General features: G+C 41.6%; 1 protein-coding gene across 1 annotated transcript in view; it reads left to right on the top strand.

Moving 5' to 3' along the window:
• LOC5565766 (lachesin) overlaps nucleotides 1–15366 on the top strand; it is a 290625-nt gene that overhangs the window by 120806 nt on the left and 154453 nt on the right. Inside the window, exons 4-5 of the mRNA XM_001650097.2 lie at nucleotides 4012–4228; nucleotides 12867–13025. Coding sequence (XP_001650147.2) covers nucleotides 4012–4228; nucleotides 12867–13025 — 376 coding nt within the window. The remainder of the gene's footprint in view (nucleotides 1–4011; nucleotides 4229–12866; nucleotides 13026–15366) is intronic.

The raw sequence follows: 15366 nt of genomic DNA, 5'->3' as shown, positions 1-15366 counted from the left end.
GTTCTACCTTTGTATAAACTTGTGCTGCTGTAATCGTTTCACACATTTTCGAAACAAGTATTGGGAACCTCCAATGCTAAGGGCCCTTGCCCCCCCGAAGACTGATGGCTGTTTACGCCCATGACGCTTAGGAGGCGAATCTTACCATCAATAGGTGGATTTAGCACCTAAAACGCTAGGAGGGAAATCCGCCATCCAATTTATTTTGGGTGTACCCTGCTGACCCTATTCAAGTGCAGCTTTCTATTAAGGTATATTCCAAACAAATGGAGACAAGTCCGAGTGGTGTTTATACCCAAAGTAAATAAAAAGGATAAATCATTGCCGAAATCATTTAGGCCAATAAGTCTTACGTCCACATTTTTAAAATTAATGGAGAAATTAATTGATGAGTATATTAAATCAGATATAATTAAGCATAAACCGTTAAATAGAGCTCAATTTGCCTATCAGACTGGCAAATCCACGACAACGGCTCTCCATTCCTTAGTTACAAAAATAGAGAAAACTTTTGATTACAAAGAACTACTTTTGGCAGCTTTCCTTGATGTTGAAGGTGCGTTTGACAACGCTAGCTTCACATCGATGAGAAGAGCCATGAGAAGTCGGGGTTTTTCAGAAAGTATTATTGATTGGATAGAAGAGATGCTGTCAAAAAGAGAGATATCAGCATATCTTGGTGATTCAGTTGTAAGGGTAAGAGCTGTTCAAGGCTGTCCCCAAGGCGGAGTTATCTCTCCCCACCTCTGGTCCCTAGTTGTTGATGATCTTCTTATAAAACTGCAGCATCAAGGGTTTGAAGTAATTGGATTCGCGGATGATATCATCATTATTGTTCGTGGAAAATATGATGCAATCGTTTCTGATCGAATGCAATCTGCGTTGAGCTACACTTTAAGATGGTGTCAAAATGAAGGGTTAAACGTTAACCCTAACAAAACCACAATTGTACCGTTTACTAAAAGACGCAAAATCTCCATATCGTGTCTAAAACTAGGAGATGTTAGACTGTCTCTGTCTTCATAAGTAAAATTTCTTGAAGTTATCTTAGATAGTAAGCTCAGTTTTAACAGACATGTTGAACAACAGATAGAAAAAGCAAGAAATTCTGGGCCTGTAAAAGAACTTTTGGTAGAAAATGGGGACTAAAACCAAGGATGATACTTTGGATTTATACAGCCATTGTGAGACCGACTTTTACATATGCATCTGTTATTTGGTGGGAAAAAACCAAAGAAATCTCAACTCAATCCAAATTGAACAAGCTGCAAAGATTGGCTACAGCTGCATTAACTGGGGCGATGCGTAGCACTCCTTCTAAAGCATTGGACGCAATGTTGAATCTACCTCCTTTGCAAGATTTTATACAAATGGATGCTGTTAAAAATGCTTCACGACTCAGAAGGTCCTCTACTATTAATGATAGCGATCTCAAAGGACATATGAGCATCATAAAAACATTAAATATAAATCCAATATTTTCAATAAGCGAAGATTGCATGATGAAGCGAAACTTTTTCGATCATCTCTTTTGTGTTCCTGATATAACTCGTCAGGACTGGGAAGTGGGACAACCGAACTTCCGTTCTGGCTCAACAATCTTTTTTACAGATGGCTCGAAGCAAGATAACCTTGTTGGTGCGGGAATATCTGGCCCGGGAGTAAACGTTTCACTACCACTAGGTTGTTGGCCAACAGTTTTTCAGGCGGAAATTTTTGCCATCTTAGAATGTGCCGACATCTGTCTAAAAAGGCGCTATAAAAATGCTAATATCTGTATTTGTTCGGACAGTAAGGCAGCTCTCAATGCTTTAAAGTCGAACGTTTATACATCTAAACTGGTCTGGGAATGCACCATGCTACTGCAGCAGTTGTCCTGTCGCAATAAGGTCAATCTTTATTGGGTTCCTGGTCATTGCGGAATAGAAGGGAACGAGAAAGCTGATCAGCTAGCTAAAATAGGGTCATCCACTCAATTTATTGGACCTGAGCCTTATTTTGGAATAGCTCCATGTGGTCTTAAACTAGAATTAAAGAGTTTAGAAAGGACAAAGATAAAACTTACCTGGACCAATACATCCGATTCCCGTCAGGCGAAACGATTCATAGAACCGGACGCCAGAAAAACACTAAGGTTAATAAACTTGAATAAACATGAGTTAAGTACTTATACTGGACTAATCACAGGTCACTGTCCTAGTAAATACCACTTAAAAATAATTGGAAAGTTGCAGGAGGATAAGTGTCGTTTCTGCAAGTTGGAGAGTGAGAGCTCTGAACATTTAATGTGCGAGTGTGTTGCACTTTACCGTAAGCGTTGTAGATATCTAGAAAAAGGCTTATTAGAGCCTTGGGAAATCTGGAACTCTCATCCCAAACAGGTACTAAGTTTCATACGGAATGCAGTACCTGATTGGGATACACGCCAACTGATGGGTGGATAGTCACTTCTTATAGTGATGAGTCCTCTCAGCGCGGCAAAAACAAAGAGGATGACACCACAAAAGATCAAACTAATGGTCGCAGTGGTAATATGTCCCCGACACTAGAAAAAAAAAACAAACTACTAAATTAACGCTATAGAAAACAACTCTTCAAATGTGAAAAAAAAAATACCAGGTAAATCAAGGAAATTTCCATTACGAAAATATCCTGGACCGGCTGAATCGGACGTTACCACTAAGCTAAGGAAACCCAAAAATCCATATCCGAATCCAAATCCACAATTAAATTCAAATCCCAATCCACAGTCGAATCCACACTCCACAACTTAATACAAAGAAAAGGTCAGATCAAAATTCAAATTTAAACCTATTTTCTAATTTTTATTCAAAATCACCTTGCATTTTTGAAACCGTCATCCTGTTCTTTCGGAAGTGGCGTAGGCAGTATAACCATAGCACGCAAATATTTATCCATTCTTGCTTTGCCGATCAAACCTGTTCACGTTTCCAGCGACGAAATCCATCCGATAATACAGACAACCCACGTGACTTTTCTTGAATTCCAACTGTCTCTGTCTATCCGCCAAGCCAAACAAAAAAACTGCCTTCCTAGGCCCATCACAATGCTATCGGTTTCATATTTAATCTGAATCCCACAGAACCCATGCGAATCCAAGATCTCAACCGGCTTGCTATTTCTTCAATTTTTATGAGCAATGAAAGAATCTTCCTTCAAGTGTTTAATCCCGTTTGTATTTACAGTCAACTCTCCCCAACTCGATATTGAAGGGACCATCGAGTTAGGGAGGTATCGAGTTACAGAACACAAAACCAGTGCAAATGCGATTCAAGGGACCATCGAGATAGCCATAAAAACCAACTTTTACTATGGTTCTCTAACTCGATATCGAGATACGGAATATCGAGTAAGGGAGAGTTAACTGTATTTTTCTGTGAACAACTGCACTTATACTATTTTTTGAGATTTTCAATGATAACTACACAGAAAAATTGCTTTCAATAACAAAATCGTTCGTTTTAACTATGGAATCTTCCATTGTTTTCTGCAACGAAGCACTTTCATAGCATGTACAAGGGTCAGGCAAAATGATTTGGATAGCAATTTTTTTGTTTTTCTGAACTCAAAGGGTATTTCGAAACTTTTCAAAATATTCAAGTATTTTTACTTAAGGTGAAGATGAATCGAAGCCAAACCTCAAATTTTCAAGAGCAAAAATCTGGAGAACCTGAGCTGAAAACTCAATCAATTGGTCACGAGCTGGTGGTGACCAATCGATTAAGTTTTCAGCTTAAACGGATGTTTGGTTCTCCAGATTTAAGCTCTTGAAAATTTGAGGTTTAGCTTCGATTCATCTTCAGTTTAATGTATACAAATGATCCGCCTATACCGCTGGTACACTTCCCCACTGTAATTTGTCAAACGTGTACTCCACGAATATTTTCTAATAATGATAAATTGCGAAATAAAATCAAGTTATTTTTTTTTTCTAGTTAAAATTGATGCAATGTAATTAATGTTCATTTCCTAACCCCTTTCTCTTTCTAGGTAGCGTGGATGCATTTTGAGCAGTCCGCGATTCTCACTGTACATAACCATGTGATAACGCGCAATCCGAGGATCAGCGTGACACATGACAAGCACGATAAGCACAAAACATGGTTCCTACACATATCAAACGTCCAGGAGGAGGACAAAGGCCGCTACATGTGCCAAATCAACACAGTGACGGCCAAGACACAGTTCGGATATCTGCACGTAGTCGGTAAGTCCCACCTGAAGTGAATGAAACACGTTTTCCACGATTTCTCATGTTCTGAAAAAGTGCCAACAAAGGCACGGAGTAATGACACCCGCTTGTCTTCGGAAGAAAGCAAAACTCTAGATAATTCAATTCAGATTGTGCTTCTCGATACTGTATACTCCTCTAATCACCCATCGACACTGTCGCTTGAAATTGTTTTCCGCTGTGAAATCGATATTCTATTGAATCACACCGTCAATCGGATTGTTCTCATTCGCCAAAGAGATAGTACCTTTACCTGATAGCAGACGGAAATCTGTAACTCCTGGAAGGAAACGAGAGATTAACGATTTTGTGCCGTTTCAAAACGCGGGCAAGTTTTCTCGTTTCAGTGGAATGGTCTTAGTCAAATTCTATACAGAAAAGTAAAGAGAAGAGAAGGTAATGGATCATTAGCAGCGGAAAATGGATGTGAATTTTGTGCTTGATGAAACTTATCGTACTTTGTATATTGAAGCTTATTGACCACATCACGCCCTATGATCTTATATCTAACAGGAATCGTTTTCCCCATATACTTGGTACATTTTTGCAATACAAATTTCAAGCTCATATAGCGAATTGTGTTTCTCCGAGATAATCGGCTGCCCTTCTTCAGTCTAAAGCTTGAGGCTAATTAAGGATGAATATGTTTCTATTTAGTTGAAATTATCACGTATATGGGTTCGCATTATGCGTTTTACACAGTGTATTCTGTGATTTTTTGGTTTTGGCGACATTCAATAGATACCGATATGTTTTTTCGCTGCTGATCTTTTTCGTTCTGATATTGCAAAAAGCTTAATGCTGCCTAGTTTGGATAGTGGTTACGGTTAGTGTTTGGGCGCATCGCCCCCTAGACACGCCAGTGGAAGTTTCTGCTGTTTTGCTCATCCAGACAGCTCGCCCAAAACCCAGACGGTATTGTTCAACCGATGGAGTAGTCGACGGAAGGACAATAGGTCGTCGCAGTCCATGCTATGCCTAGACGGCTACGGATGGATAGATGGACAGACGACTCTTATCTCCATCATGCCCATGCGATTGTTGCTGCTGTCCTTGTCCAGCGTATTGCGATGCGGAGAACATTTATCCGAGGCTTGGATGCGGCGATGATAGACAACCAACGATGGCTGGGGTGCTCTCGCACTGACCAAGCCGATCGTTGTTTCTCTCAGTGGATGACGTCACTGATATCGATCATCAGAGCACGGTGGATGGATGGCTTGCTCTGATGATGATATCAAACGCATCCACTTCTCAGTTCCACTTTGGTCTCACGGAGCGATCGGTCGCATTTTATATTATTTACCCGTGAATTCGATTAGAATATAGTTCTTAGTTGAGAAAAGAGGTGTTCTTTTTGATCGGTAGAACGAAATTCCCGCGTCTGCTCGGAGTGACTCAGGTGTGTGACGAAGTGACGGAGGTAGAATCTGGTTCTGCTGTGGCTTAATTAGAAGTAGTTCTGGAGCTACAAAAGGTGTTCGTAGTGAGGAAACTGGTACTGCAGTGTGGAAGATACCGTTCAATTTGCCCTGGTTGTGGCTAGCGGCTAGAAGGTGACATAGTGTACGGTTGATTGGAGATAATTGCGCCAATTCGTTTCCACGAAATTTATTGTCGGCAACTGGAGCCTAGGCGAGAGTGTGGACCTTTTTTGCCAGAATTCGAAGGTGGGTTCCGGACCCGACAGTTAGGATAGCTCAAATCAATCTTCAACATGAAAGAACAGCAACGATCAATCTTTGCAGACTCATGCAAAATGATACAGCCCAAGTGGCGCTAGTTCAAGAACCTTACTTTCGTAGAGGGAACTTCTATCTAGGTAACCTTGTGGACCCAGTTTTTGCTACTTTCAGCAAACTTGAAATGGCAAACTCGCGCTCCATGCCCCGCGCATGCAATCGTTGCTATATACTTTTCTGAGTTCCAGAAATGTATGTGCTGTCACATTCGATGTTTCTGTTGGTGAACTCAATATGAAATACGTCTATTCTTCGGTATACTTACCACATAATGAACCATCTCTAACGGATGACTTCAAACAAGTTGCCGTACACTGCGTAACAAAAGGCCTTCCGCTCATCTAATTATCTTGGGCAGCTCAGAGATTAATTTGAGAGGTTCTAGTCTGATGGATGGAATACTTAAGTAGTACAAATTTTGGATTTCTTAATATAGGCAACCGCCCAATCTTTATGGTATCTACTAGAGAAGAAGTGTTGGACATAACGCTCGGCTCAAACATAATGAGTCACGAGTCGACGAACTGGCATGTATCAGATGAGAAATCATTATTTGACCATCGCTACACAGTTCTAATGAAACGTGTAAATTTCTGAGACATATAATCCACATAATTGGAGCGTGGAGTATCATGGATATTTACATGATATGTCATGTAAACTTCAATTATATGTCATGTAATCCAGCAGGATCCTCTGTGATTACATGACATATAACACATTTTTACATGATTTCAAATTTAAATTTACATGACGTCATGTTTACATCGCATAAATGAAGTTTACATGACGTGGAATCTTCATTATTTTTTACTGTGTACATCTTCTTTGAGGGCCCAGATAGCCGTAGCGGTAAACGCGCAGCTATTCAGCAAGACCAAGCTGAGGGTCGTGGGTTCGAATCCCACCGGTCGAGGATCTTTTCGGGTTGGAAATTTTCTCGACTTCCCAGGGCATAGAGTATCTTCGTACTTGCCACACGATATACGCATGCAAAATGGTCATTGGCACAATAAGCTCTCAGTTAATAACTGTGGAAGTTCTCATAAGAACACTAAGCTGAGCAGCAGGCTCTGTCCCAGTGGGGACGTAATGCCAGAAAGAAAGAAGAAGATCTTCTTTGAACATTCGAATGTAACTTCGCTGACTTTGCGTTTTAGTAATCCCCGGTTAACAAACTGGGAACTCTATATTAAATTTGTTGTGACCAAACTTCATAGATACTCTTCGACCATTAAAATCAAAGAGATTTGGATGATGCCGATGATACTACAACATCCTACATTATGGAAGCTTTTGAAGAAGCATGTCCTCTGCGGGTTGTAAAAATTACAAGAAGGACTTCTTGGTGGATTTCCGATCTAACTAGACTCAGGAAACAATGTAGAAGGAAAAGTTTACTTCAAATCGCGTACATAAGTTTGTCTAAATTTGCAAACATATAATCTTAAAATATATGGAACCTCTCATAAGGAGATCCATAACACACAAAAAAACACTTATTAAAAAAGTACCCTGCCAAAATGTAGCGAACAACAGCAGCAAGGTACGTGATTTCACCTGTTTCCAGCACGTATCGATTATCGACACCATCCATCCCAGTCATTGAGAACTCATCTCGAACGGTGCACCAAAGTACCATGCTCTGCCGGTTGACACGTTGAAGCTGCAGAGATGCAAAGGCAAGAGAAGAAAAAAAACTCAATTTAAATTCAAATCGCATTAGGATCATTGCCATCATCCGAGACGTAAATACCTCAACCTGGAACGAGTATCCGCCATTCTCCATGACCGTCTGTGTTCTCCGCATCGCGATACGGCTAGTACCTGACAACCGCATGTTGCACAGAGGGGTAGCTAGAACAAATTTGTGGCCATAACTTTAAATTTTAAACAACTAAGATATTTGATAGTGCTTTATTTTTAGAATAAAGCTAATACCAATTTTTCGTGATATTTTGGCTCTTATTTCCACAACTTTCGGACGACTTTATTGAAATGTTGACAACAACAACAAAAAAACTATTCAAATTTTATCATTGACCGCCCGTGGTTGCTATTCCAGTATCGCCAAAAGAATGGAAAACAAAGCGGAAAGCTACAACGTTCGCCAGTAGCACAGCAGGAGACACCAGCAAGTAGCGTTACTAGGTGAGAATTCAAGACTCCAAGCAGGACTAGGGTTTCAAAGCCCATCGTTCACACCGAAATCGACCAACAGCATTTGTTAGGAAGGCCTAACGGGGAATTCTAAGCTGAAAGAAGGTCATTGAACTCTACGAGTACATGAAGGACAGGATTAATGTGCATCACAAGATGAGGAATCAAGTAACGAGCATAAAATCCGCCATAAACGCAGCCGAAAACGATCAGAAGCGCTAAAAATGAGAGCCGAGGCAGCCGAATAGGCACTGCAAAATACTAAGGAACAAACAGTTGCTGACGCTCCTAAAACCCCTAAGGCTCATACCAACAAGCCGTCGAAGAAGCGTGATAGAGACTTTCCAGGATATGAAACGGGCTCGAAGAGGGACGCCATACTTGTTTAGGCAAACGACCATACCACGTACGCAGCAATCCTTCGCAAGGTCCAAAGCTAGAAGACCTAGGAGAGAAGGTGGTCAAAACGAGGCGTACTCAGAGAGGAGAACTGCTGTTCGAGCTGAAGAACGATCCGGTGATCAAGAACTCGGCCTACCAGGAGTGGATTGCTGAGACGTTGGCAAACGAGGCAAGCGTAAAAGCTTTAACTCAGGAGGCAGTGGTTGAGTGCAGATATCTGGAAGATATCACATCCAATAATGATCTGCAACAGGAGATGCACAGTGCGATATTGGAGATGTGTCCATGATAATCCGACTTTCAAAGTCGTACGATGGTACACAGCTAGTGACGATTCGGTATCTTGTGGCCGCAGCCAACAAATTTGTGGAGAGGGAAAACGTGAAAATTTGATGGTCGGATTGTCCGCTAAGACACGTCTTCCGAGCCGAGAGGCCACCAATGAGGTGCTTCCAATGCATGGACTTCGGACAACAGGCGGCAATCTGTAACGGTCCGGGCAGATCCGACTTGTGCAGAAAATGCGGGGAGAAAGGGCACTTCGGGAAAGATTGCACGAAGCGACCAAAGTGTTTACTCTGTAAACCGGAGGAAGGAAACGCCAATGTTACGGGTGGCCTCCTAATAAGGCGATCGCATCATGACAGTAGTGGAAGTAACGCAGATCAACTTGAATCCTTGCGACATTGCACAGCAACTGTTGTGGCAGTCACCAACGGAAGCAGAGTACGACGTTGCGATTATAGCTGAGCCGTATTGAGTACCGCTTGATAATGCCAACTGGGTGGCGGACAGCACGGAAATAGCGGCGATACAGGTAATGGGTAGGTTCCTCATACAAGAAGTGGTTTCTAGCACCAAAGAAGGCAGCTTCTACGCTCCTCCAAGATGGGCGGTCAACAAATTGAGGAGGATGTTAGAGGAATTGACCGATGAGCTTGTCGGTCGGAAGTCATTACTAATTGAAGGAGACTTCAATGCATGGGCCGTGGAGTGGGGTAGCGGGGTAACCAATGCCAGAGGTTACAGCCTGCTGGAGACCCCGACGAAGCTAGATCTCCAACTGTGCAATGGAGGTACCGTTAGCAAATTTAGGAAAAACGGACGAGCATCGATCATTTATCCTACATGGTGTAGCCCATCAACTATCGTGCAGCAGTGGAAGACGAAGGCCTTCGACAAGGTCCTTTTCATCGAACCACTTCGTGTAGTCAGCGATATACCGGATCTCGATGCGGTGGAACTGGCATAGGCGATGGTCAGGACGTATGACATAACAATGCCAAGAAAACGGAAGCCATTTAACAACAGTCGTCCCTTATACTGGGGGAGAGGCACTCTGCACTCTTTGCGCTGCTTGTCTTGAAGCCAGGAGACGATTTCAGAGAGCGAGGCATGAGGAACTTCAAGAAGAGCCACAACGGCTTTCAAATGTGAGATTAAGCTGATCAAGTCTAACTGCTTAAAAGAGCTGTGCCGAACAACAGATTCTAATCCTTGGGGGGATGACTACCGAATCATAATAGCGAAAATCAAGGGCCCGTCGGCGCAGGTCGAAAAGTGTGCGGACAAACTGAGGGTCTATTCCCAAAGCATGACCCTACAATGTGGTGGCCACCAATTATGTCAACCAAGAGGTAGGAAATGCCGAAGCTCGTCAGATCTTCAACGAGGAGCTTATAGCAGCTGTGAAAGCGCTGAAGCTGAGCAAGGGCCCGGGTCCGGACGGAATCCCCAACATGGCACTTAAAGCAGCGGTCCTTGTGTATCCGGATATGGTAAAGGAGGTTATGCAGAAATTCCTGAACGAAGGTCAATTTCCAGAAATGAGGAAAATTCAGAAACTGGTATTGTTGCCGAAGCCAGGAAAACCGCCCGGGGTTCCAGGGTCATATAAGCCTATATGTTTACTGGATACGCTCGGTAAACTCTTGGAACGGGTTATCCTCAGCAGGGTGATGAAATGTACAGAGAGCGAGAACGGGCTATCAGAAAGGGAGTTTGGATTTCGGAAAGGATGGTCGACGGTGGACGCTGTTCAGACGGTGCTGGTGAGGGCCGAAAAAGCATTGAAACAAAAGCGAACAGGGGATCGTTACTGTGCCGTGGTCACGATAGATGTGAAGAACGCGTTCAACAGCGCCAGCTGGGAGGCCATTGCCACAGCGCTGCACAGAATGCGGATTCCTTCCGACTACTTGTGCCAGATTCTGAAGAGCTACTTCCAAAACCGTGTACTGAAGTGTGAAACTGACGCCGGCCCAAAGGAGTTAAGAATAACGGCTGGAGTCCCAACGCTGTGGCATGTGATGTACGACGGGGTCTTATCGCTGAAGTTACCTAAGGGGGTCGAGATCGTTGGCTTCGGAGGTGACGTCGTCCTAACGGTATAAGGTGAGACGCAGAAGGAAGTAGAAACGCTGTCAACGGAGGCAATTGGTCTGGTCGAAGATTGGATGGAGCGAGTAATGCTGAATATAGCCCACTGCAAAACGGAGGTGCTACTAGTTAGCAACTGCAAAGCAGTCATACATGGTGAGATCACTGTCGGGGACATGCCACCTGAAACAGTTTCCGTCCGGACACAGCTGCTTCAAGTAGTATCTGCATCGATCCGACCATGCGTCTTCATCATTCTGTCCTGAGTGTATGGAGATTGAAGAAACGCCAAAACATGTTGACTTCGACTGCCCGAGGTTCAACATAGTACGAAACACGGTGGCGGCTGCTTTTGGTGAGTACTTCAGCGTAGAAGATATGGTACACGGAGTGATAAGCAATCCTGATCTTTGAAAAATGATGACCAGCATGGTGGTCTGAATAATGTCTGAATTACAGAGCAACTGGCAAACAGAGCAGCAAAACGAGATGCAAAGATCAGCGCTTGACGTCGGGTCGTCGGGGCGTTGATGACACGGACCTTCTTAACAAACTTCCTACCGGAATTGTCAGACCGACCTCGGCACTCGACAAGACAAGTCTGTTGATGAGAGGAGACCATCGGGCACGATCGGAGTGGGCTAGAACCTTCGTCGAGGACAAGACTGAGTAGAACGAGTGTAATGTTGTATTAATAATAAGTCGTCGAGGCGCCTTCAAACAGGAAGTCACCTTTCAACCAGAATGTATGGCAGAGATGCTTGCTGTTTGGTTAGCAGACTGCCTATGTATCAGGCGTAAGGAAAGGCGTACTATAATGATGGAAGCATGGAAGCGCAGGAAAAGGTTTTTTTTTGTCCGTCTCTAGTTCTAGCAAATGCTATAGCTTGTATAAGATGAACTGTGATAGATTAAGAGTGAAAAAAAGAAGCAAGTGGTACTACCTCAAAGTACGAGGAAGGGGATGGGCCTGGGATTGACCCCATGACCGTCTGCCTATCAAGCAGAAGCGGTAGCAATTAGACCACCAACCTCGTTATCCGATTCCTGAGGCATGACTTGAGTACCAAAACTTGATCAGCATAAACTATATTATGCGGCACATCAATCTTCAAAATGTTCAACCTATTATGTACACAACTAAAAATATGTAAATTTAAGTAAATTTAAGGATAAAATAAGTAAATCTATATAAACTCTAATTTGAACTACCAATAACCTATTTTTTTAAATTAAATTTATTTTAACATGAACGTGCAAATTTTAACCAATTGTAATTAAACATTAAATGTATATTTATTTAAATCCACAAAATGCTGTAACAGTACATCAATTTGATTTATGTTTACACCAGTCTTCAGTTTACACAATTAAACACTATATTGCAATTTTAATATTTTGTCTGTGTAATACAAAGCATATTGAGTAGTTATTTGCAACATAGTGTCATTCAGAAGTACTTTCGGAATGTTCTGAAGCCGATAGGGGCCCTGGAAAGAAAATAAATCTCTTGATGGCAAACCTTATCAAATAACTCCTGTGTGCACTTTACTGTTCGGAAACAAGAAAAATGTTGACTCCTCTTCAGTGGCAAATCTACTCCTCGAAACTGCTCTGCCGCCGCAAGCCGTCAAGGAAGCTAGCGGGTGGCATGTCAGTCAGACTTTTGGACCGGGGGAAAACAATTTCAAAATAAACATTTATTTATTTTCATTTCCTGCCAGTTTACAAAGGACGGACGACGGTGTGCAGAATATAACGAAGTTTTTCCGTTCGTCACATCATTCGTTTCTTCCTCGAATGACCGCCACGGCACCGGCATCCGGTGTAGCGGAAAATTCATCAGCTCATTTTTCATGATTCGATTTCTGGCCTAGCGACAATTCAAATGTGTTTCCTTTTTTTGTTTTTTTTTTCTACTCTCGTTTCAGTGCCACCGAATATTGACGATTCGCTCAGCTCCAGTGACGTCATTGTCCGGGAGGGGTCCAACGTGACTCTGAAGTGCCGCGCCACAGGAAGTCCGCAGCCGCAAGTCAAATGGAAGCGGGACGATAATTCTAAAATAGCTATTAATAAATCGTTAAGTGGTAGGTATCGAATCATCTCGACCGGGTGCTCTGGTGGGGAACGGAAGGGATTTTGCGGTGGCAATATGCTCGTAAATTTTTGGAACGGTCAAAAATGAAATTCCACGTGTTTATAATTTTCCTACATATATTGATAATTGTGGTTTGTAACAGAATTTATTACAATTCATATTAGTATCAGTTAAAAGTTAATAATTATGAGAACACTGATATTGTTGCAACACAAAACGTCTAAAGAGAGTAATTCTGACACCATATGTTGTGGGAAGTCGAAAACATTTCCTATCCAAAAAGATCCCCAACTCCGTATTTGAATCTACCAATATTTTTTTTCTTTAAGGGAAGGAGAGGATGAGGTTAGTGTTTTCAATCCCGGGAACATTTCCCGGGAAATGAGATTTCCCGGGATTCCCGTTTCCCGGGAAATGATTTTCTATTTCCCGGGATTCCCGAATTTCCCGGGAAGCTCTGTCTCAATGAGGAATTGAGCATATATATTCAAGTAAACTATCGCACAATTTACTTTTCACATCATACCAACTAATGTCCTCACTAGATTACTAATTATATTTAGATGTTCATTGGTGTTTTTTTTTTTTTCGTAATCAAATGGTTATTAATAAATGCATATATTTTTGACGATATGTTTTTCCAAGAAAGTTCATATGCAATATAAAGGAACTTTCGAGGGATTTACTCCATGATTTGAGTAGGTTTATAGACTTTTTATGATTTCTATATTTTTGTTGCTTTCTTTACGAGCTCGGACCTCGTTGATCCATCTCGCTTACGGTTTCTATCAAATGTAACAGTCACAATTTTTAGCGAAAGGCTTTAGTTGGTTTTTATTATAGTGTTTGAAATGATTGATTAGGGGTCTATTTTATAAGTCGAGTCGATCAAAAACGACTCGACTGGAGTCACTGTCGACCAAAAAATTCACTCGACACGACTCTGTCACTCGAATTATTCGACAGCTGTCCACTCTATGTGACAGGATTAATATGGTAGTCGATGGGTGACTTCTGAAATATGCATGCCTACTGTGTTCGACAGTGACTGCAGACGAGTCACATAAAATGGTTTGATTTGAAAAAATAGAGTCCTAAATGTTGGCAAGTATTATTTGAATTTGAGATGATTTGTTTAGCATGACCTGATGAAGGCTTCAACTATCAAAAAAAAAAAAATCAAATTTGGTATTGTGTTTAAAATAACGAGTTGAAAAGGTTGCAACAATGTTGCGCTCTGTGATTGTCATGACAATTTTGCTTTTGATTGTGTCCTTATCCGCAACAGTTGCGACAAACGGTTGTGAGCGAGCTTGTTTTATTGTTCGTTTTTTTGTCTATTTTGATGATAATTTGATTCACTGCCCACAAATAAGAGAAATAATCGTGCTTATTTACTGTTTTAAAATATAGAGGTTTATTTTAAAAATCGAGCAATCTCAAGTGACTCATCTGTAGACATTGTCGATCAAAGTAAGTATGCATATTTCAGATGTAACACGTCGACTGCCATTGTAATCCGGTCACATAGAATGACAACTGTCGAAAAACTCGAGTGACAGAGCCGTGTCGAGCGAATATTTTGGTCGACAGTGATTTCAGTTGAGTCATTTCGATCGACTCGACTTATAAAATAGGGCCCATAATATACATTAAGGGCCCTATTTTATAAGTCGAGTCGATCAAAAACGACTCGACTGGAGTCACTGTCGACCAAAATATTCGCTCGACACGGCTCTGTCACTCGAGTTTATCGACAGTTGTCACTCTATGTGACTGGATTACTATGGGAGTCGACGGGTGACATCTGAAATATGCAAGCTTACTTTGATCGACAATGACTACAGACGAGTCACGTGAATTCGCTCGAATTACAAAATAGACCCCTAAGGGGCCTATTTTGTAAATCAAGCATGTGACTCGTCTGTATTCATTGTCGATCAAAACAAACATGCATATTTCAGATGTCACCCGTCGACTACCATATTAATCCAGTCACATAGAGTGACAACTGTCAAAAAACTCGAGTGACAGAGCTGAGTCGAGCGAATTTTTCGCTAAACATTGCTGCGCTAAACACGCTACATTGCTAAATTTTTATTTAATTTTTAAATTATAACTTTAGAACCGCTAGACCGATTTCCAATTTTCTTGAACGAAATGGAAGCTAAAGATTTTAACTTCTCAAGAAAAATATAAAATTTCACAAAAATTGTTTTTTAACATAAAAATAATCAAAAATTTCCGTTTTTTCGTGAATTGAAGGCCTCGGGACAAAAGGAACTATTTCTGCTCTTATTTCATGAAATCTCAGAAAATTTTACGTAAAC

This window comes from Aedes aegypti, chromosome 2 (genome assembly GCF_002204515.2).
Source record: "Aedes aegypti strain LVP_AGWG chromosome 2, AaegL5.0 Primary Assembly, whole genome shotgun sequence".
Taxonomy (NCBI): domain Eukaryota; kingdom Metazoa; phylum Arthropoda; class Insecta; order Diptera; family Culicidae; genus Aedes; species Aedes aegypti.
Note: the sequence above shows the minus strand (reverse complement) of the source record. Positions and strands in the feature narration are given on the sequence as shown.